The sequence below is a fragment of the Anser anser genome (assembly GCF_964211835.1).
Source record: "Anser anser genome assembly, chromosome: 1".
Taxonomy (NCBI): Eukaryota; Metazoa; Chordata; class Aves; order Anseriformes; family Anatidae; genus Anser; species Anser anser.
In genome coordinates this window covers 176174193-176196354 of record NC_139720.1, presented here as the reverse complement: position 1 = coordinate 176196354, position 22162 = coordinate 176174193, and the positions used below count along the sequence as shown (strand labels likewise).

The 22162-nt window shown below is 40.7% G+C and overlaps 1 protein-coding gene across 2 annotated transcripts in view; it reads left to right on the top strand.

The window, feature by feature from the left end:
* Positions 1 to 713: 713 nt before the first annotated feature.
* TDRD3 (tudor domain containing 3) overlaps positions 714 to 22162 on the top strand; it is a 110884-nt gene continuing 89435 nt past the window's right edge. For both annotated transcript variants that reach the window (XM_083823973.1, XM_083823972.1), the window contains exon 1: positions 714 to 916. Coding sequence is in view for 1 of the 2 variants with exons in the window: in XM_083823972.1 (XP_083680098.1) it covers positions 876 to 916 (41 nt within the window). In the remaining variant the exon portion in view is untranslated. The remainder of the gene's footprint in view (positions 917 to 22162) is intronic.

Below are 22162 nucleotides of genomic sequence, written 5' to 3'. Positions count from 1 at the left end.
CCTGCTCATATTCATTCCTTTGGTTATTTCTTTGAATGCTAGAGCACATAGGTAAAGGAAAAAAACACAACACTTTTTGTCAATTACTGAAGTAGCCTGAAGTAACGTGTTACATACAGCAGCAAACATGAAACAGCGCTGCACTTTTAAGCAAACCCATTAAAAAAGGCAGACCACAAGATTCCATGCTCATTTCAGGGCAAAATATTAAGGGAGACAAACGTAGGAACAGCCTTTTACATCTTGTTGCCCCAAAAACTCACTTCTCACCCCCACCATCGACCCTGAGGACATCGAGGGGACTCTTCCTACACAGCACCATTAGCACTACATGTATTTACTTATACTCTTCCCTCTAGAGAAGAAGGAGGGCCCTGGCCACCCCCTTCCCCACACAAAACCCGAGCAGGAGCCGTGTGGAGCGGCTCCGGGACAAAGGCTCCGGGCCGAGGGACCCGGGGCGGCCGGTACCACGTGCCGGAGCCCCACAGCGGGCAGGGCCCCGCCGCCATCTCCTCCTCCTCCTCCTCCTGCTGTGCCCTCAGCCCTTCCCTTCCCCGCCATGGCAGCAGCGGCTTCTAGGCGGGCTCCCTCCTCCCCATAGCGGCCACACGGGGGTGTGGAGCGGGGCTGGCGCCGGTCGCGGGCTTTGTTCGTCGCTGCCTGCGCCGCCTCCGCCCCTTCCTTCCCTCCCCCCCCCCCCCCCTCTTTTTTTTTTCCCTTTCCCTTCCCGTCCCTTTCCTCCATCGCCCTCCCCAGCCCAAGAGCCGGCCGGGCCGGGTGCCCGGAGCGGGCCGAGGGGCGGGGGGGAAACCGAGCGGGCCCTGCCCGCCCCGCCGGCACCGAGCAGGCAGGCAGGCCGGGAGGGAGGCGCCATGGCCGACAGGGCGAGGGCGGCGCTCGGGGAGTCGGGCTGGTAAGTGGGGGCGTCCGCCGCCATGTCGCGGGGGCCGGCCCCTGCCGTCCCGGGCACAGCGCCGGGCCCGCGGCCCCTCCGTTGCTTGCTGGCTTTGAGGCGTAACTCGCTACAGCGGCGTGGGCTGTGGTGTTGTTTTATTTATTTATTTCTTTCGGGGGTGGTGGGGCTCGCGTCTTTTGTGTCTCGACTCGTGTCGTGAAGCGCTCGACGTCCGCCCTCCCTCCCAGCTCCAGCCCACCGTGTCCCAGCCGCAGCCCCCAGTGTCCCGGCGGCGCCCCACGGGTGTGTGTGGGGCCCTTTGGGCCTCTCTTGTCGTCCTTTGGGGCCGGCTGGGGCCGGGCCGGTGTGTGCACAGCTCACAGCACGGCTGGCAGGGGCTTTTTGCTCCGGGACGTGCCCCTGCTGCCTGCCCTTCCCCGGGTCTGCACCCTCCTGACTGAAGGCTGGGGCTTTGGGGTGGTGGTGTTCCTTTTAATCACCCCTGTGCTGGTCAGTAAGATTGGACGAGTGGAGTCAAACACTTGAGGCTTGAAGCCAGGTTTTCTTTTTTTCCAGTTAGTCCCGAGTTGAACGTTTTGTGTGCATTGGAAGATCGCGTTTCAGTGAGTCCAAATAGTGCTATCTCTACATCTTGTTTGCTAGCCTGGAGGTTTTTTGGCACTATTGACTAGCAGCGGATTTATTTATTTTTTAATTGATCAGTGTAGGTCCCTTATTAGTCACCACTTTGCCTCCTTAACTACTTGCAAATCGTTCTCAAAACAAAAGCTCGTTGTTGACTACCAAGGCGCAACACAACTTACTTTGGCTATAATTGAGGAAAAACTGCTTAATTTAAAGAGAAATGTCGTTACTTCCAATGGCATTTTGTGGGTTTGTACTGTGACGTTTAACTTAATGGTTTTGTTGAATTGTGCTTTCATTTATGGCTAACACATAAAGCATTAAAACAGCATCGTGTGGTTTAGGTAGTTTCTACAGCGTTGCTTTGTGATAATACTAACCAGGCTGAGAAAACTAGTGTCTTTAGATCTGGATGAGCGTATCATGTTTCAAAGATACTGATCTAAGCATTTCTAGAGTACACAATCCTGTGACTCCTGCCTGTTGACGAGTTGAAAGAACCAAAAGTATTCATGCTAACTTTCATAAGATTAGCTTTATTAAAGGGAAGTGTTGGCTGTAACTTGACGCGCACACCTCTTCTCTTCCATACTTACTGCTCTTCAGAAAGGAGAAAGCTTCCGTAAAAGTAACTTTCATTTTCGTGATTTTTCTTTCCTTGCTTTCTATTATACATCCAAAATTTTATCTCACAGTTTTCAGTTCTTAGATGTTTTACTACTTTGTCAGTTAAATGAGGGCCATTGGTAAGCTGCTTTTAGGGATTGGCAGTCCAAAATATGAGGTGCCCCTGAAACTCTATTACTCCGCAGTGTTTGCCTTTGTCCTTGGGGCATATTCTGTTGAATGGCAATAAACACTTGTTATTCTTGCAGTACTGCCAGGTGTGATCCAAAGACAGTGACAGAAATATGATCGGGCAGTAGTGGGCTGATACTCAGGCCCACTGGAGATATGCCTTGGCCTACTTGGATTGGGAAGGGCAGCATGAATGCTTATACTTTTGAGGAGGAGTGGAAAAGGAAATAATGCTTCATAAATCTTCATCAAAGTGTTCGTGTCCTTCAAAAAATAACCTAGGCATCCACGTGCTTCACTGTTCTGCTGTTGCACTTATGCATTTGACTTTTCTATCCTCTTATTTATTAGTAGACCATAAAGTAATTTAACACATGTATGACCAAGCCTTCAATTGTGGTATTTAATGCAGTGTATTTCTCACTACGGTTGATTACACGGGTGGTTGAATCACATTCAGTTCCAAACCGATTATTAGTATTGCTGTCCACTTGTGTTAAAGTGGTATGTTTTCTAGCACAAAAGCGAAGCTAGGCTTATACATTGAATTCTGTCCACACTCAAACTACTGCAGCACCACTTGGTGTTCCAGCAAAGCAAACTATTGTTCTTCCAAAGTTGCAAATCTTCTAGTTTTTAAGATACTGCCCATTCCAACTAGATTTTAGCATAACTTTCTTAGAACCTTGAAGGTAAGAAAAGTTGACATAGACACATTCGTGTGAATTTCTGCAATTAGTTTTTTTGTTATAACTCTGAATACAAACTAATTTTTCAAATAAAGCATTAACAAAATGTAGTTAAGATAGCATTATATATATATTTATATGTTATGTATTTTATGTGTTATTTATATCTATCTGTATCTCAGGTAGCTGTTGTTGAAGAGTCATTCACTGTAAAATGGCCTGGAAATTTGTAATGTTCGCCTTTTCAGTTTGTTTCAGTATATTAGTTATGCTTTTTGAGCTTTTGAGAGATGAAGTTTCCCTACGTAGTAGATGTAAGAGTGCTAGCTAAGGTAGCTAATGCAGGTTTTTTTTTTTTTTTTTTTTTTAAGTTTTTTAAGTTTACTTATTTATTTACTTTGTGGTAGTGTTCCATGAAAGTGGGCAAAAGGTCCCTGTAGTGTACATACAGAGCTGTTTCCCTGAAGAGGAGACGTCCTTGTAACAGTCTTTAGACTTGTACATTTTTTGAGGCTACTTTTCCTTGCACACTACCTTGGGTGCTGCATCTCAGGATGTGATACTGGCTCCAACTTTAGAGCTGAGATAAGGTGTGTTTGTACTACTTTGCAGTGGAAAAGCTAATCAGCCTTGGAACAAGAAGTTCTAACTTTTTTTTTTTTTTTTAAATTATCAGACATGCAGAGAAAGTTGCCTTCTTGTATTGTTACAGTTCTGTTCATGAGTTTTGGAACCAATTTTCCAATGTTCCCATTAAAATATAGGCCTAAATGGAACAGAGTTGTAGAATCCAGTTTTCTTACTAGCCGTGGAGTCCAAAAGAACTGCGGAGTACACACTCCTTATGTAAACCATGAATCACAGAACACTTCTCTCTGGCTTGCAACCACACTTTTTGTTTGCCTTTGGAAGTCACCCAGGTTTCACTTCATAAGAGAAGATGACAGCCCAGAAATTCTTCAATGTCCCAGATCTTTACAGAACTTTGGAATTTATTACATGAAAATGCCAATATGTTTTTGAAAACAAACAGTATGTTGTGCCCTACAGCAGGTGTAGCTGCCCGTGGTCTCAGGTCTGGTGACTGCTCTCTGAATGTGGGAGAGCAAGACATGCAAACTGGATAGCTAAAGAATTTCTTAGTACAGCTAAATGTACAGTTGCTTGTTGAGTAGTACGGATTGTTTTTATTGCAGTGTAAAAATTAGTAAGTCTATGGCAAAAACAGATAGTCTTGTAAAACTTCATGTATTTTTCAAAGTTATGTAAAGAGTGTTCTGACTATAAGGAGTTATTTCCAGAGACGAAGAAGAATCAGAATTGTATTGGTTGTTTGGAAACAAAAGAGTAATGTTTAGCAGTCCGTGAGAAAACTTCGACCAGTGTAATTTTGGTTTTATGTGTTTTGCAAATGAAAGCTGTGTAGTTGGTGTATGCTGAGCTACTTTAAATTGACTTTCATCTATTTCAGCAAGTAATGTGCAGCATGCAGCACAACAGTAGATTTAAGATTGTTGCAACCCTTTCCTTATAGGACTAATCACGATATGATCCAAGCTCTGAAGTAAAGGTAGGGAATGCCTGCAGGAACAATCTGACTCTTCTTTCTAAGAGCGCAGCAGGAATTTGGGGAAGTAGTTGGTTCCAGGATCCTGCAAGGCAATCTGCTTTTCCTACACGTTGTTTTGCTGTTCCACTGAAGCTCCTTTGGCAGGCATGGCTGAATTTGGTCCCTGCATATGGAGCAAGCTCAGCCTGGGTAGAAGATGTCCCTTACACACACGGATAACAATGATTCACAGGGGAGATGTCTCTGTTTTGGGTTTCTTAACATCCTTGTAGTGGTGCATGTTTTTATGAGCTTGGGTTGGTACTGTGAAAGCTCGAAGTGCCAGTGCAAAGTAAAGTGCTGCACCGTTGCAATTTTGCATATTTTTTTTTGTCATTCACGTGTATCCCTTACTGGCTGGTGTGATCGGTTTGATTCTTTCTCGATCAGGAATAATGGGTAGATATAAACTGAATTCTTGATGTCATTGACAATCTGGAGGAGCAGAACAAGTCCAGTGTTGTACCTTCTGTTAAGGGAAATGAGATGAGAAACTCCTTTTAAAGAAGCTGTTAAGTGGTAACAAATGAGTGATATTGGATGTAATCTTACAGGCTTTTCCAAGAAACTGGTATATGGCTATTATTAATGGTTAAAAAACAGTGCAAAGAAAGCTGTTAGGAATTTTTCACAAAGAATAAAATAACTGTTAAGTCATTATGTATATGAATGGCGTGTCCTAATTTTTAGCAGTATGCACTAATGTAATTGTCCCAGCAGAGCAGAAGCTTTGTAGACAGTGAAAAAGTAAATGCGAGGTGTGGGAGGTCCTCTGTGCTGGGAAGATGGAGATCTTTAGTCTGGAAAACAGAACAATAAGGGTAGAGGTGACAGGGGTCTGTGAAATCTGCAGAGCATACAGAAATGATGAATAGAAAGCAAGACAGCTATTTTTCTTAACACAAGAATTAGGCCACCCAGTGAATTAAATGTGCTAGTTGATGAAAATTGAAGTAGCTTCTCAAGCAATGTGTAATTAAATTGTGGAACGGAATTGGCACATGATAGTTTGGAGCAGAAAGATGTAAGTGAGTTAAAATATAGAAATACATACTATATTATAAAATACAAAAAAAGACAAGTGGGTTAAAATGACAGAGGGATTTGGTCAACCTCTTTTCAGTGGTTTGTGGGGATAGGACAAGGGGTAATGGCCACAAGATAGAGCACAGCAAGTTCCGCACCAACATGCGAAAGAACTTCTTCAGAGTGAGGGTGACAGAGCACTGGGACAGGCTGCCCAGGGAGGTTGTGGAGTCTCCTTCTCTGGAGATATTCAAGGCCCATCTGGATGCCTACCTTGGCAGCCTGCTCTAAGGAGCCTGCTTTGGCAGGGGGGGTTGGACCAGATGATCTTTTGAGGTCCCTTCCAACCCCTTCAATTCTGTGAAAATATGAATTTGACAAAATGAAGTAGGGATAGATGCACTGAAAGTGGAACTCTGGGGTGGAGCTTATCTACTAGCTCTGAAATAGCTGGAAGCTAGGAATTACTCAGAGCACTTCCAGATACTTGCTGTTTTACGCTCTTTACCTGAATCATCTGCCTCTGGCCACCCTTCAGGAAGGGGAACTGCGTTAAACCTAGACTGGTTAAGTATGAGCACCATTTCTGTTCTTACTTTTCTGTTGTAGGTAAGTGTTTTTTACGCTGTAGTCTTACTGAGGAAAGGTTTTTCTCCTCTTGACTGGAAGTGGGAGTTTTGAGACAAATGAGCGGGACCTTGAGAAACAGGACAGAGAAGCCAAAGCAAGTGTGGCAGTCCCCTTTGCACCCTGTCTCCGTTGTGATTTCTGCTGTCTTACTGCAAGTCAGCCCTCAGGATTTTATTAGCTGCTGGGAGAGCCTCTCCTGTCACCTTGATGTGCCAGATCTCAAATCAATTTATGCATCCTTTTTGGGAACGTAGCCTTTATCTGCTGGCTCCTCTGAAGAGTCTGCTAAGAAGCTGAAGCACTCGCATAAGATGTCCTTGACTTACAGAACTGTTGCAATTTAAGAGTGAAGAATATTGCTATTTGTTGAGTAAAGGGTTCACAGTAGAGGGGGAAGAAAAAGTTTAGTTTACATGGAACAACCTTAAAGGTGGAAGTTGTGACGGACGGTTTTCCAACACCCACCTTTTTAGTGGCCTTGCTTTTTTTTGGTATAGTGTATCTAAGGTTGATTCTCTCCCATGAATGCTTTCTGTAGGGGCATGTAGGCTTGTCTCCTTTTTGGAGACTTTGGAGATGACGTGTATTTAGTCTCATTTCAGAAATGACGTAGTCATGTAAATTCATAGGCTTTGCTTTCTTTTAGAGGTGCAGATACTTCATTAGGCCAATGTCAGCTACAGGGTTTGACTTGTAGTAGTTTCCTTCTTCCTGCCTCTTTGTCCACATGCTCTTTGACCTAACGTGAAACAGCGCACGTTATCCCAGAGACTGAAATGTCGGCTGAGTTTTGTAATATTTTTTTTATCAGTTAGTCTACTGATAAGCTAATTGCTATCAGCACTTAAACAGGGTAAATGGGTGGAGCTTGTTACACAACGGCTACTGGGGGCTGATTTCCCTCTTCCCTCTCACAAATCTGATTTTTAGTATACTGTAAGTGTATACTGTATACTCTAAGTATACCATAAGTTGAATACATAAAATGATAATTTTGGTAGGGATTTGGCAGAAAGACTTAGGCAGGCTGGAATACCAGGAAGCTTATTGTTTTATTTATTTATTCCCCTACCCCCTCCTCCCAAGAAGCGCAAATATACTTCCTAATGTAAGAGTCAGTTAATGGAAGTAGCAGCGTGTTCAGGAGGCCAGCATTTTCCTGATGGTCAGTACCTATTACAATCCAGACATAAGTTAAGGTAGGGGTGTTTTAAACTTGGATGTTCCTGGAGATTAAAATTATTGGTCAGAAAGCGGAAATTTGAGGCATCTGGACTCGGTATTTGGTATAGATGAAGCAGGTCTCGGGAGAAAGCCCTTTGCAAAGAATTTCTTTCCAGAAAGCGTGTTCTGAGACTTGAGACCTGTGGGTTTGCTCTGTGCAGTTTCTGTGTGCTCACACCTCGCAGATCCCAGACTCCCAAGCAGCGAGCTGTTGGGAGGGTAGCTGCCCATTTCGGGGTGAGGTGGTGCCGTCATTCGGACCATGAACAAACCAATGTTCAGTGGGGTTTTATATTTGCATATTTTACATAAGTGTCACTGCGGGATAAAATATGGCTTAATGTAAACAATACATGGAGGAGTACATAGAGATATGCAGCTCTCCCAAAGTTTAACTTAACAGGTAGAATTACGCTTAGAAATGTTGGATTTTAAATATGCTGTACAATTAGTTGATGCTTCATGGTTTGTCTGTTCTGTGATAGTTGTAATAATATAATTAAAATAAATTTAGCTGATTCTCCAAGCTGTTCATGTTGTTCCTGTTTTCAAGAGTAGTACATTTTCTACTTCTTTAGAGCAAAAGGAGGATGTTTAATTCCAATAAAGTTAATTCTAATACTGCTGATGGAAAGGCTCTCTGGGGGGGATGAATAATATGTGAGTGTTTCTAATCAGATTGCATGTACCTAATATAATGTGTAGTTGTGAGGTGTCAGAATTTAGGAAGACTGGGCAGCTCTAGGACTGATATACAACTTTCAGTGGAGCTGCTTTGTGCTCCTAAGGGAAGAAGGAAGTTGCTGTCTTAAATGATCTTTGCATCACTGGCAAGTAGTTGAAGCGTGATGGGCATTCTTGCAATGGGATCGTTTTGAGAGCTTCACTTTGAGAAATTTAGCATAGGTATTAGGAGTAACGACACTGACAGCACGAGAAGGCTTGTTCCGAGTTAGAGAGCCGCATGCTGACATCGCGTCTGTGGCAGAGCACGCCGCTTGGGGAGCATGGTCAAGATCAGCTTTTCCTCTCCTGCTGTTTGCCTCATACAGTGCTCCAGGAACTGCCAGGAGCGTCTCCTGTTGTGTCACGTCTGGAAAAAAGCTGTTGAGGAAAGCCAGAAGAGAAAAAGCCATGTGTGTTCAGACAGTTTCAAGATACTCCCGGTGTGCTGTCAGCTGTGTTGTTGGCACGGGCCCAGCCTTAGGATATTTGTGTTCAGTTTAACACTTCGGGGTGGCTGCCAACGTTTTCCTGGGGAAATACGAGTGAGAAACAGTATTCACAGCTTGTATCTCAGGATAAGAAAAAAAATCATTAGAGAAAGAAAGAGCCCTCTTTACACTGTGTGTTTTGTATGTCAAATTGCCTTGGTCCGTTACAAATGACGGAGGGTCTGATCTCCTCAAGGAGCAAAGCATGCGAGAGCTCTTGTCCAGTGCTTTCTGGCTGCAGGGACTGTTTGTAGGATCCACCACGTCACAGCAGTGCCACTTGCTAAAAGGTTATCTTAGCCAGCTTTGGGGTTAGCGAGGTTATCTTGGACATGTCTCTGTATGTTACTTGGTAAAATCTCTAGATTTAATCTCAAGATTTAGGCTTGACGTTTTTGTACTACCACCATTACTGCCAGATAACTGTGTGTACACTTATCACCAAATCTGTCTTTGATTAAGTAGTTGTATTGACTCACGTTAACATTTTTTGGGGGGAATCTGCTGAAGTTTTACTCTGTTACATTCTTTTACTGTTGCAAAATGCAGTATATAGTTACCTCCATATTTAAATAGTTTAATAGATGTAAATCAGGATATGTCATTAAAGCACAGGCTAGAAGTGCGTACTGTCCAGGTTCCTTACCAAATGCATTAATAACGTTATTTCCACATTTTGTGAAAATACGAAGTCGCTTATTTAACCCTGGTATCGATGGCAATATACCGAATGGGGAAAATACTACTATAAACAGCTAGGTCATCTTGTTATGTATTATTTCTTCATAGAAAAATAGAAATTGAAACACCATTTATTATGGAAGCACGTTTACACTTTTTTCTTTTTGGTGATGTTGCCATAATTACTGTTAGGGCTGTTGTATGGTGGGGTTGGGGGAGGCTTCCAAAGGCATCAGGATAGTATGAGTGCTGGGAGATAACTTTTTTATTTGTTAAATTGAGATCCTGCATCCAAGACTGCTTTAAATGCAATGCAGAGGTATTAAATTCTTAATTACTTTTTAGAATGGTAATACTAATGAAGCATTACATTTTCCAACTTCTTAGAACATGTTCTGTTTTATAGATGAAAGTGTTGCACGTGCTGAGGTTTTTGTTTAGCTGTTACTTGGAGGGGAGAGAGGAAGAAAGTTGTTGAAGGAACTGGAGGGAAGGTGGGTGGTTTCCAGGGGTCTGGTTCTGACACTGTGCATGGCAGTGACATCTGAATGAGTTACGTTTTCAGCTGAAGTGGTGAGCTGCTTGGGAATGCTGAGAGGGCGCTTATGTAAAAAAAATACGATCCATCAAACATGTGCTCCTTGAAAACAGACTGGGTAATGAGCACAGTCATGATTCTTGGTTTTCAAAACCTATTCACTGGTGTGGTTTTTAATTCAGATGTAACAGCCATATAACATGGATATAAATCTGTGTAATACACTTACGTAATTATTGATAGTCTGGAGAGTTGCAGTTCAGCTAGTCAAAGAAACAACTTGGGATTCTGCCTTGTGGCAAGTACTTCCTAAGTTCCTCTGCAATTTTTCAATTGATTGCTGTCTATGCTGCTTTTTCTATTTTTTGGTCCAAAATATTTTTTTTTATAACTATGAAAATCCGAGTAACTGAAGGAAGTAGATGTATCAAGTTGTATACTTACTATTTACCTGATACTCAAAAGCTAAACCAGTCTGGTTTATTCTTATTAACTTTTAAAAAAAAGCGCTCTAGTAAAACTTCACTGCTGTAGCTAGAAGCATTTTAATAAAAAAAATACTGCCAGTGAGGGAAAGTGTGCGTCTGTTTATATGTTCAAACTGCAGTTACGGGTACTGACTTCTGTTTTGCAGTAATTTGGCTGATCTTCTACAGACGTATAGTTGGAAGTTGGTGGTTAAACAGTACTGTTCATGCAGCTGATACAGTGAAACTCAGAAATAGTTTTGGAAGCCCTTTAATGGGTGCAGTAGTGTTTTTCAGTTCTAGAAATATATGAATCTGTAGCTGTAGGCAGTTACGTTCTTCGATCGTTAACAAGGCTACATTTACCAATCTGCTACCGCTCTTCAAGCTTTTCAAAGAGTTGATTGTAAACAAAGTTTTAGTGTGTTCTTTTACATTGCACAAGTATGCATCTCTATACATATCTTGAGTGATTTTTTTTTTTGGTAAATGTACTATAAATCTAGCTTTAAGGGTCTATAGAAATGACTGTCATAAAGTAGAATAAAAAGAAACTTGCCACTTCTGCCTGGTTAAAAAATTACCTGTATGCAGAAACATGTGATATGCTGGGTTAAAATTATGCAATACTTGTAATGGGTATATCTGTATTTTAAGCATCAATGACCACATCTGTAAAAAATTATTTTCTGCTTGGCAATTTCAGTTATAAATACACTTCTTTGTCTCAGCAATGAGTATTCATCTTTCATCCTTGTCTTTTCAGCAGATCGTAATGTTATTTGTTGTCTGTTTTGATGTTTAGGAGGGAGGGATGTGAGTGGGGTGTCTTCAAAAGTTCTGTTTTTTAGTTAGTGCACTAGAACCAGTTTTGTAAGAACAGTTCCCCCCTACAGCAGCTATTCTTGGGGACTCTGGGTTGGTGATAAGATCCTGTTTTAAATATTTCAAATACAGCTGGAGGCATTTGCTTAGCAACTCGCTTTGTGAGTCAGCAGACACTGGGGATGTTAAGCTTCTATTATTTCTGAAATTAATACGAAGTGTCTTCGAGCAGAAGTAGTCCAGCTCTTTAACTCTGATATGGAAGACGTGCTTTAATAACAAAATACCAATTAATAATGTTTCCAATTTTCATTTTGTAGTTTTATGGTTCAGTGCTGTTTTTCTCTGGTAATAAAGTGAGATTTTACAGCTTGAATTGAGAAATATTAATTGTTTCCTTCATGAGTACTGTTGATAAGCTAAATTAGGCGATTAAATATGATCAAAATTATATTTGAACTACTTAAAAATATAGTCTTTTGTTACTCATATGCGTGAATACTGTATGTTACTTATTCCAGTCTCAGTATCATTAACTTTTAAGTATCATTACTGGAAAAAATTTACAAAGTATTGGTTGGAGAAAGCATTTTAGGGAATTACTTTGTATAAAGGTGTCAGGTTTTACTTTCTTTTGAGATACTCAAAATATAAAAAACAAAGCAAACCAACCAACCAGTTTGGAACAGGCCTCTGGAGAGGTCATCCCAGTCCCATCCCTTGCTCAGAGCAGGACTGACTCCTTGTTGGATCTGCTTGCTAAAGGTGTTGTCCAGCTGAGCCTTGAATACCTGCAAATTGGTCTGCTCCTCTGCATAGCCACTCTTTGGAAAGATTTTTTTTTCTCCCCTGTGTCTAGTGGGAATTTCGTGGGTTTAAGTGTCTCTCTCTTGGATGCTGTCATTTCACTCCACACTTCTTGGAATTGGCTTTGTCTCCTTGAACTGCTTTCAGGTAATGGGGGGGAAAAGTTAGAGCCTCCTTTGGCCTGCACTTCTCCAGGCTGAACAAACATTAAAAAAAAAAAAAAAAAGCTCTCACAGATTCTCCTCCTTTGACATGTCCTCCAGCCCCCAAAACATCTCAGTGGCCTGTCTCCAGTTTTGGGTCTTCTCTCATAATGGAGACCCCTGAAACTGGGTACAGTATTTTGGATGTTCCTTTGTGTTGGGAGGAGGGGAACAATCACAACTCTTGATTATCTGGCTGCAAAATCTAATACACCCCAGTATGTTTTTAGTCTTTAACCACTGTATGGGCACACTGATTCATGGTCAAATTTTTGTTCATCATGACCTGCTTTTTGTCCAGCTGTTCCTCCACCTTAGCTGTTGCAAGAGATACGGCTCAGTGCTCATCTTTGAGCTTTGTCATGAACCTCTTGGCCAAGGAACTGCTGTGGTGATGCTTCTTATCTACTCATATTTTTACCAGCAGATCATTCCCCTGTGCCCAACTCCCCTAAAGGGGGAAAAAAACGGTCATGTTTCCCGATGAAGCATTGTACATCTATCTGTTTTAGACTGTGCAGCGTTTAATGTAGTTTTGACATGCTTATACAAGCTTAAGCTATGGTAATGTGTAGTGAAAGAACTGATGTACTACTTCATTATAGAAAATGTGATGTGTAGAATGTAAGTACTTAATTTGAACCATTACTGGAATGCCTTTTTTGGTCTGGCAGCTACTTAAACTTCTGATTTATCAGATTTATGAACTCGAGACTAATACAAAAGTTGAACAATCTCTTCATTTTGTGCAGAAGTAGCATTTTGAGCTAACTTCGCTACAGATCCAAGAAACGTAAATTGTTCTGTTCCCACGCACGTTATTGCTTGCTCAGTTTCTGGAGTTGACGATCTTGTGCTGTCCTTTGCGGTGTTAATCAAACTCTGTCCCAATATTGTGGCTCCAGTCATGCCCAATAACTGTTGCCTATAGAGGAGCCTGAGAGCGTGACAGATACGCAGAGATAATTCCTCAGAATGTTTTCCCAGCTTTTAGCTGTTGGATGTTCAGCAATTTCCTCAGAGGGATGTTTCCTTTCTGCTAAATAGGTTTTGATGTATTTCTTCTGGATGAATCTGTGTGGTATGGTTTTGAACCCATGTAAAATTTTGGTAACCACAGAATATTTCATGTGTTGTATGAAGAACCCTGGATTTCCCTCTTGCTAATTTAGAGACAGTGAATAACTAATCCTTTTTATCTTCTTAATATTACTTGTGGCCAGATAAATAAGCTAAATCCTTTCTTCAGTCTTTTTCACAATGAAGAAGCCTATTCTGTGTAGTAAATCTTCAAAAGAAAGGTGTTTTGTATGTTTGATCCAATTTGTACATGTCAGATAAAGAAGGGTGGACAGAAAACAGGATCCTGAAAGCAGGGAGAGTTTAGGAAAATAAGTGATCTAAAGAAGATGGATAAAGAAGAAAATGAAGGCAGGTACGTTGCAGATGTATATTATTAAATCTTTATCATTACAGAGGAAAGTATCAAGTGTCTGTGAAAACGTAATGCGATACAGAAGCGGTATTTTTTACTCCCGCCTCTTCCCACCAAAAAAAAAGTTAATTTACAGCTTATTTAGCTAAATGTAACGCATGATAAATGACATGCAAGTTTCAAAATTACAAGTGTGTGGCCTTTGATTGTGTGGTGCCTTTTAGCCCCTTGGGTATATGAGCCTTGACAGAAGAGTGAGTGCAGGAGTGTGAACAGTCATTTGCAATTACAAGACGCAGGGCTTGGCTTATACAGGCTTTTGTGAGACTTGGTGGTATGTTAAACATGCGGAGTAAGATTTAGCTGTATCATGCTACCTCTCCCTGTGAAGACAATACACCTGTTTTACTTCTCAGCAGATGAAAAGTGTGATCAGCTGCTTGTTCTCAGCAGGAAGGCAGTTGTTTCTTGAGATGCCTCATCTCGGTTGGCTCTTGCTTGTCTGTCTGCATCCATTCAAGTCCTGACCCCATCATATACCACGACGTGTGTTTTTCTACAGAATACAGATGCATATTTCACTGTGTACCGTTTAGCTTAATATTACTATAAATTAATTAAAAAAAAATATTTTAAATTAATATTTAAAAAATAAAAAAAAATGATTCCTAAATGTACCACACACTTGATTTCACTATCCATCAGAGTTTTATGGCATAAACTTTAAGTAAATTGCATATTACAGTAAGTAATTATTCCAGTTTTGAGTCATAGTGCCAAATGATTACTTGGCTTGATCGATGAAATGAAAAGCAAGCTGAAAATAAGCTTTTGAGAGTTATGGTCATCCGACGTTTTTTCTTCAGCCTTGTGCCCTCCACTCCTAAAACTAAACTCATTATGAACTTTCTCCATTGCCTCTTGTGACTGCTTGCTGCAGTGTCCTTGGTACTCTCTAATGCCTGTGTACTATCATGACTTTGATTCCTTTTCACCTGTCCTACCCCAAAATATGTTTGGCTTCCACTCACATACCCCTCTGGCAAGCATCAACGTGTTATGGCTGTTTTGGAGCTAGGCAGGTGCTTTAGTTGACCAGTTAGTTGATTGCTGCTGCTCGAAGTGGATGAGAGCCAAGTTCTATTTCCCTTTTCGACAGTCCAACTACTGATTTTTTTACGTCTTACTTCTACCCGGCAGCCGATTTCTGTGAAACTTCAGGGAACTTGGTGCCTGAGACCTCTGCTTCTCTCAAATTTGGCTGAAATTTGCCTGCCTGATTTGAATTTGTCAGTGTGACAGGGCTGCTGGACAGACTCCATGAATATATAATCATCGTTTTCTAGGGGCAATTGAATTCAACTGCATTTAAAAAACTTTTTGGTTTGTTCAATAAAATGAACATGAAGAAACTAGACTTCACATGAGAAGTGTTTGCTTTTTCAAAGCACTGAATACAAAAGGAGGGAGGATAAATTTGGCAAAAGTATCTGTTACTTCCCTATGCTTATTAGTTCAACAGATAGTGTTTCGGAATAGGTGAAATTGATAACAGCTCAGGCCCTGGGGATTTGAACCATGTATTCTGGGACAGTGCTCGGTCTACTACTCTAGAAATACTTTCTTCTTTGTTGCCATTCCACTTTTTGTAAATAATCAAACTTCCTTGGGAGTTGCCTCAGCATCTCAGGCAAGTTACCTCTTAGGGTTAGTGAGTCAGTCTGTTGTTTTTTCCCCCCTTTGTCTCTGTGTGTATGTTAACATTTGAAGCAACTTCAACAGAAGGAATTTACAAAGGCTCAGATAGCTAGCAGTGAAACAGTAGAGGTGCTAGTGTTCATGCAGTGCTATGATTTGAGTTCTAAGTTTTGTGCACCATGCTATTCATTGTACCATTATCCACTAAAGTTATTCTTTGCTAGGAAAACGTGCACCTAAAGCAAAGTGTTTTTTTTTTTTTTTAATTCCCTTCATCCCTTCATGTTTTTAAGAGCAGAAACTAGGCTTGCCATTCAAGACAGCTTGGGAGGGACCATTTCTTGAAAGGCTTCTGAGACATAAAAAGCTTTTTATGTCTTGAAAGATAAAATTTCAGCAGGCGCAGAAAGGATTTTATCAGAATTTGTCCAAAACAATAATGGCTAAGAGGTAGGTGTGCTTCTCTTACAGTTTATAGTGTTATTGGCAAATAATTATCCTGCGAAGCATAAGAGAACAATTTGGAAGAAGATTCTCTTCATAGAAAACAGTAGTTTTAGTGCATCTTGTCTTGATTGAGGCAATGTCTTAAAAATAATTAAGGGTGTTAAATGTTGCTTTGCAAACTTTACATTTTCCCCACTCTGTACGAGGAGGCACAGCAACTTGTCTTAACTCTTAGTTAGTCATGTTGTTCTCTTCCTGGGAATCAGAAAGCAGAAGTTAAGAACTTAACTACTCTCTTTATCTTGCTCCACTAGATTTGTCTTGCTACTACCCATCTCTTATGTGGCAGACATCACAGCAGGTGCATACTACAGTGTTTAGCTTTTAACACTTCAGATGGAAGTAGATTGGAATTTAACTGTCTGTAAAACTTGTAGAAAAAGCGGAATCTGAAGTAGGTGATGGGAGGGGGGTGAGTATTCATGAAGAACTAGGATTAATTTTAAGTTTCATTTAATCTGCAATATGCTGAAAAGCTAACAAGAACATGGGTGTCCTGTCACCACGTTTCTACATTTGCAGGCATATTAACTCCAGTCAAATAGCTCTAAAGCAAGAAGAGGAAAAGCAATAAAAAGGGGGAAAAGGAGAGGAAAACATTAAAAAAAAAGCAACAGTTTTTTTGACAAAATGGCTGCTTACCTATTTACTACAATAAAGGCTTAGCATTGTTCCGTTCTTTTTAGATATCCTTTCTGAATACTGTTGAAAGAGCACAGGGCTTCAGAAGACAACTGAATGGCCTCGGTTGAAGTGATATCAGCAAAAAGTCGTCTTCTGTAGGGTGTGGTTTTTTTTTTTTTTCAGTTTCTTCTAGCTTTGCTGTTCGTCCTTATATGTCACTTCTCATGGCCCTTTACATTTCTTTGTACCAAAGCTTGCAGTGTTCGGTCTTACGAGCAGTTTAAAGAGATTTTTTTAGTCAAAGGAAAGCTGCAGTAAGTAGATGTTACTGATGGCCGGAGCTGGTCATCTCAGGTAGAAAATCTCAGGTGTTACTCCTTGTACAACACCCCCCACGCCGTGGCTTGCTCACAAGTTACCACATCTCACCTCACTGGTAAACACAGGTGGAGCTGCGAATACGCTTGTATTTATTATTGCATACGTTTTGCTTATGTATTGTCATGTTACCTCCAGAAAATAGAGTTGTAGTTCAGTTAATCCATTGAAATTGTGTCTTAGGAGCAGCACACAGTGCTTCCCCTCATGAGGGAGCTGCAGGCCGCCATGAGGCCTCCCCTCAATCTCCTCTTCTCCAGGATGAACAAACCAAGGAACCTCAGCCACTCCTCATACGTCTTCCCTTTCAGACCCATCACCATCTTTGCCCTCCTTTGGACACTCTGTAATAGTGAGGAGTTTGTGCTGCTTGTGGAAAAACAAGATGGTGTCTGGTTCTGGAAAGAAAGCAGGTTCTTTGAACACTTGTTTATGGACAAAGCAGTCTTGAGATAAGTGCTCTGTGTGATTTGGCTATTTGAACAGTCTTAAGAACCTGAAAGCCAAATTTCTTGTCAAACCGTTTACCACTGAGAAATTAACAGAGGGTAATGGAGTAATAGCCTTGCCAAGTGCAGGAAGCGACTCTCGATCTTTCAAAGGGTTATCTGTAATGCCAAAAAGATGGGGACAGTCCTCTTTGGAGATGGACTCAAGACTCGTTCTTATGAGGAACATATTTTAGTTTTGAGGAGAAATTGGGTAGATCCTTAAGGAAATGTGTAAAGACAAGTGCTTGAGCATAAAGGGTAAGCACAGTGAGTGTACAGGAAGACAATCCCTTACCGTGTTGCTTGGGTAGGCATTTACAGCTTATCGATCAAGTATGAAGAGGGGAGAAGGGAAATACCTTGCATACAATTTTTTAGCTGATTGCATAAAAATAATTTTCTGTGTCTGGTGTGAGTTAGAGTTCTGGTTTATAGAAAACATTTTTGAACCTCTAAGGTCCTGAGGAAACTTTATAACGTGTATTTGACATTATGAAACTAATAAAATACTACATGTTGCCCAAATAAAGCCAGATGCCAACCTGCCTGCAAGTATATTCTCTGAACATACTTAGGAAGGTATATTTTTTGCCTGCCTCCCACTAACTGTTATTGAGTCCCTCTCTATCACTTTGCTGACAATCTCCTTAATTGTGGACAGTGATTGAGAGGAGACTGGTGAGCATCAGGTACAGAAGGCTGGGTGGGAAGTGAGAGGGTGTTAATTCTGCGTAGGGATGGATCCAAGCAGGGCTGCAAGGAGAACTAGAGTCCATATTTTCAGATGTGTGGAGCTTGGGGCTATTGTACATTCAATGCATGTTTCCAAATCCAGAGCAAAATACTGTTTCCTCAGAGAGGAAGTTAGTTTCAAGCAGGGCATTTAAAGCTAATGTTTATTTTTGATACTTTTAGCCAAAATCTTGCTGTGCTTAATTCTGTATCGTGAAGGGAAGGTAATGTCATCTCACCTCACAGAAGCACTTGAAGGCAGGTTTAATTATTTAATATTTTTCAAATGAATTTTCTGAAACCCTAACAGTAATAATAATAAAAAAGCTTAGGGGGAGCATAATTTTGTATTTAGTTTGGAGTACAAATAGCAGCTGTTAAAAGTAAGAGTGCAGATTATGGTATTGCCTTTGCCCGAAGTGAAGTGTGTGTGTGTGAGGTCCTGTGGAAACATTACCATGTCATGAATGACAAAAAAAAAGACTAAGTTTGACCTTAATGTTTGGTTTTCTCTCTTTTCTGGTATTGTCTTTGAAAACCTACTGCATTTTTAATATATTTTTTGTGAAGTAATACATAGTTTTGAAAGCAACCTGTAGATTTTCATTATATCTGTATATATTATATCTGTGTGTTATTAAGAACTTTATTTTTCTGTTCCTGAGTTTTCTGTGTAGATGTGAAAGTATGGTTATAAAGTTGACTTGAGAGAAGTAAGAGAGGCTTTACAAGATTGCTACTATTAACTGGCTGCATGCCATTTGCTGTAAACTTGAGTTAGGCAAAATAGAAGTTCAGGTTGACATCTCTTCAGTGAAAAAAATAGTAGCAATTTTTGCTGAAAACAAACACCTGCATTCGCAGAAGTTCAGAGGCATTACAGTTATGTGCATTATTCAGCTGTTATGTTTTTTCATCTCTAGTGTATCTCCGTTTTGAGGCAGTCATTTAGTAAAGTCTCATCTGTTTGAGGAGAGCTTTTTTTCTTTTAAGCACTGTTTTTTTTCTTGGAGTGGAGGAGGAGTGGGGATTGCTCACTTGTTTGTTTTGTTTGGATTGCTCTGGAAGCAGCATAGGAGCAGAAAACCCAATCTCATGCAGGAGGATGAGGTTTGGTGATGAAGGAATCAAAACAAGATAAGTTATACCTTCTGCTAACATTTACAAATTAGTTATCAGTAGAAGTTTTTGTATGGAATAGATGCTACTGCCACCGTGCTTAGAAGTGTCTTTGTTGAAACTTTCACAACTGTGGTTTCAGAACCATTCTAGCACTGAACACAGGATTAACTTTGCTGTGCTGTTCCTGTTGTTACAAATCTTATGATGTTGCTCATTTTTTGAGGAAGTGAAAATAAAAATGAAGGCTGTACTGTCAGTTAAGTATAGGGGAAAGCTGTACTGTCAGTTGGTATAGGGGAATAATAGTTTTGGTAGAGCTTTTTGAGAGCTTTTACTGAGCTGTGCAAGTATTATTTTGAAGTCCTTCAATTTTCAGGGTAACAATGCAAAAAGATATGTACATTTCTCCATTTTTATTGAAAAAGACGTGCTTTGGTTTGCTTCATTTATGCGTTTCTTGCATATAAGGTCTGTTGTCTAAAACTGTAATCCTGTCAATGTAATCCTGTAATTAAAATTCATAACAATTACTGCATCACTCACTGAGTCTGGATCTTAAAGGTCGATACTGACCTGAAGTTTCATGTTCGTTTGAAAATGACAGGTGAGAGACTGCATGTTTTGTATCTTTACTTTTTCTTCTTTTAGGCATTTTAAGAAGCAACAAACAGGAGAAAATAAAAAAAAAAACAGTCCTAATAATAGATGATCAGCATTCAGGAATGCTGATTTGTCACAGAGAGACTTTTTTTTGTTACTGTACTTGCTGACGGTAAAATATTCTGGGCTGGACTATGTGAGCACTTTATGGCTGTTGTCATCCTGTTGGCTGTGAGAGCTGCTGTAGCATGTGTGCTTGGAGGTGATGATCTCCAGAAGGGACATAACTCAGACATTCTCACTTCATGCCGTCTGACTTTGGCGTGCTTCGTGAATCTATCGCAGCACTTGGTGCTGTAAGTGTAAAGGTAACTTAGTGTTTGAAGCAGCTGGAATTGTCCAGATAAATCCATATCATTCTCGTGAGGCAACAGGTCCAGTCATCATAGTGTAGGACAGTAAAATGATTCAATACCTTCCTGGGCACGTCCTCTACAAGGCTGTCTGTGGAGTAGCACTTTCCATCTTCCTATTAGAGAAGAGAGTAGGAAAGAAGAGTGTAGCTCCTCCTAACAGAAGGACTTTTTTTCATGTTCAGAGAACAGGAGGGGATTTCCTGGGATTCTCAGAAGACTTAGGTTATGCGTGTGTGTGTGTATATATATATATATATATACACTTTTAATTCTTTTAATTGTTATTTCTGGGCAAATAATTTCTTTTTTTTCCTAGTGTTAAGATTCTGCCTGTTTTGCAATCTGTATCTTGTTTTCTGACAAACCGAAAGGCTCACTTGAAGTTGCCTTCATATATTGGGTAAATCTTAGGCTCTTCTTCAGAAAGTTGAACTCTTGATGCCTGTTGTAAAGAGTGCGTAGTTAGGAGTTACGCTCCAGCAGCAGACATGAAATTTAATTCTCTGCCCAAACTCAGTTATCTAAAAATTAGATGCCTGTACTGAGCAGGTTGCTCTTAAGTCTCCATTAAATTTACAGAAATAATTACCTCCAAAAGGCCATTCATCTCCTTCTAAGCCAGGTGCCCAAGGTAAGAAAGATAAATTGCTGTGGGGACTGCAGGCAGAGCAGGGAGTGCCTCGTTCGGCTTCAAACAGCTTGCCTGGCCCCTGCAGCTGGGGTCACTGAATCTCATCAGAGTTTTTTGGATGGCTCTGGTGTGGTTGCAGGTTCCATAGCTAGAAACCTGAAGCAACATATATATATATATGTATATATACACATTTTTTTTTTCTAAGCGTACGTCAGCCCTTTCTGTGTGCGTCTGATGCTCTGGATGAGTTGCTGATGTTTGCTTCACCCTCTGGTTCTTAGGGCCCAGCTCAGAGGGTCCCTGGCAGTTTGTAAAATGTTCCTCTTCACCTGAGCCGTTTTTAAAGGAGCATTTGTTGTCTGGCTTGTTTAGGCTATAGCTAAGATGGATGTGTAACACAGCCCAGTGATTTTTATTTATTTATTTTTGGACTGTGGTAGACAATATTAATTGGTTTTGCTTTTTAATTATGTTTTTAATTATAGCAACAGATGTAATAAATCACTGTATATAAAATCAACACTCTCTTTCTTGTGCCTTGGAGGGTGCGGAAGAAGATGGCAGAGGAAGGGAAGGAGTGTGTTCTGTGCGTGTGGTCCTTGCAGTATTTCTGCACAGGAGGTGTAATACCTGTGTTGCTTTCCACGTTTAGACATGGATTAAAAAGACTACAAAATCGCTCATCCAAATATCCACCTTCTGCTTCGAAACGCTTCCCACTTCAAATTCAATTTCCCCTTCGGTGTTTTTACGAGGCAGAAAAATGTTTTTATCGCTCCTTTATAGATGGCAGCTGTGGCAGAGGCTCTGCTACCTGGCAGGTATGGCACAAGGCTTACAGGAGCCGGGCACGCATCCGAACTGGAAGCTGTCAGTGTCCCAGGTGGTACTAGATGCCTTAAGTTGACTGAATGAAGGTTTCGAGATCCCTGTTACTGGAAGAGCTTAATTTTTGGTGGATTTGTGAAGCATTTGAATGCTCCTAGTTCTCTGGGGAAAAATAAAATCTTCAACGTGAACTGAAAAATTTTGCATGATTTCTTTATTAACATTGGCTCATGAATGATGTTTTTTTTTTTATAGGAAATTTCTAAAACTAAAAAATAGTTTTAAAGAAAGAAAATATAACTTTTTTTTTTTTTCAGACATAGGCTTCTCTCATATCTAAAACCATGCAGTCTATCTTGTTACAATCCTGATGTATTTTGACTTGGAGAGTAACAGCTTGGGGCTGAAGTTTTTGGAGCTCACTGTGCTGTGACTTGACAGAT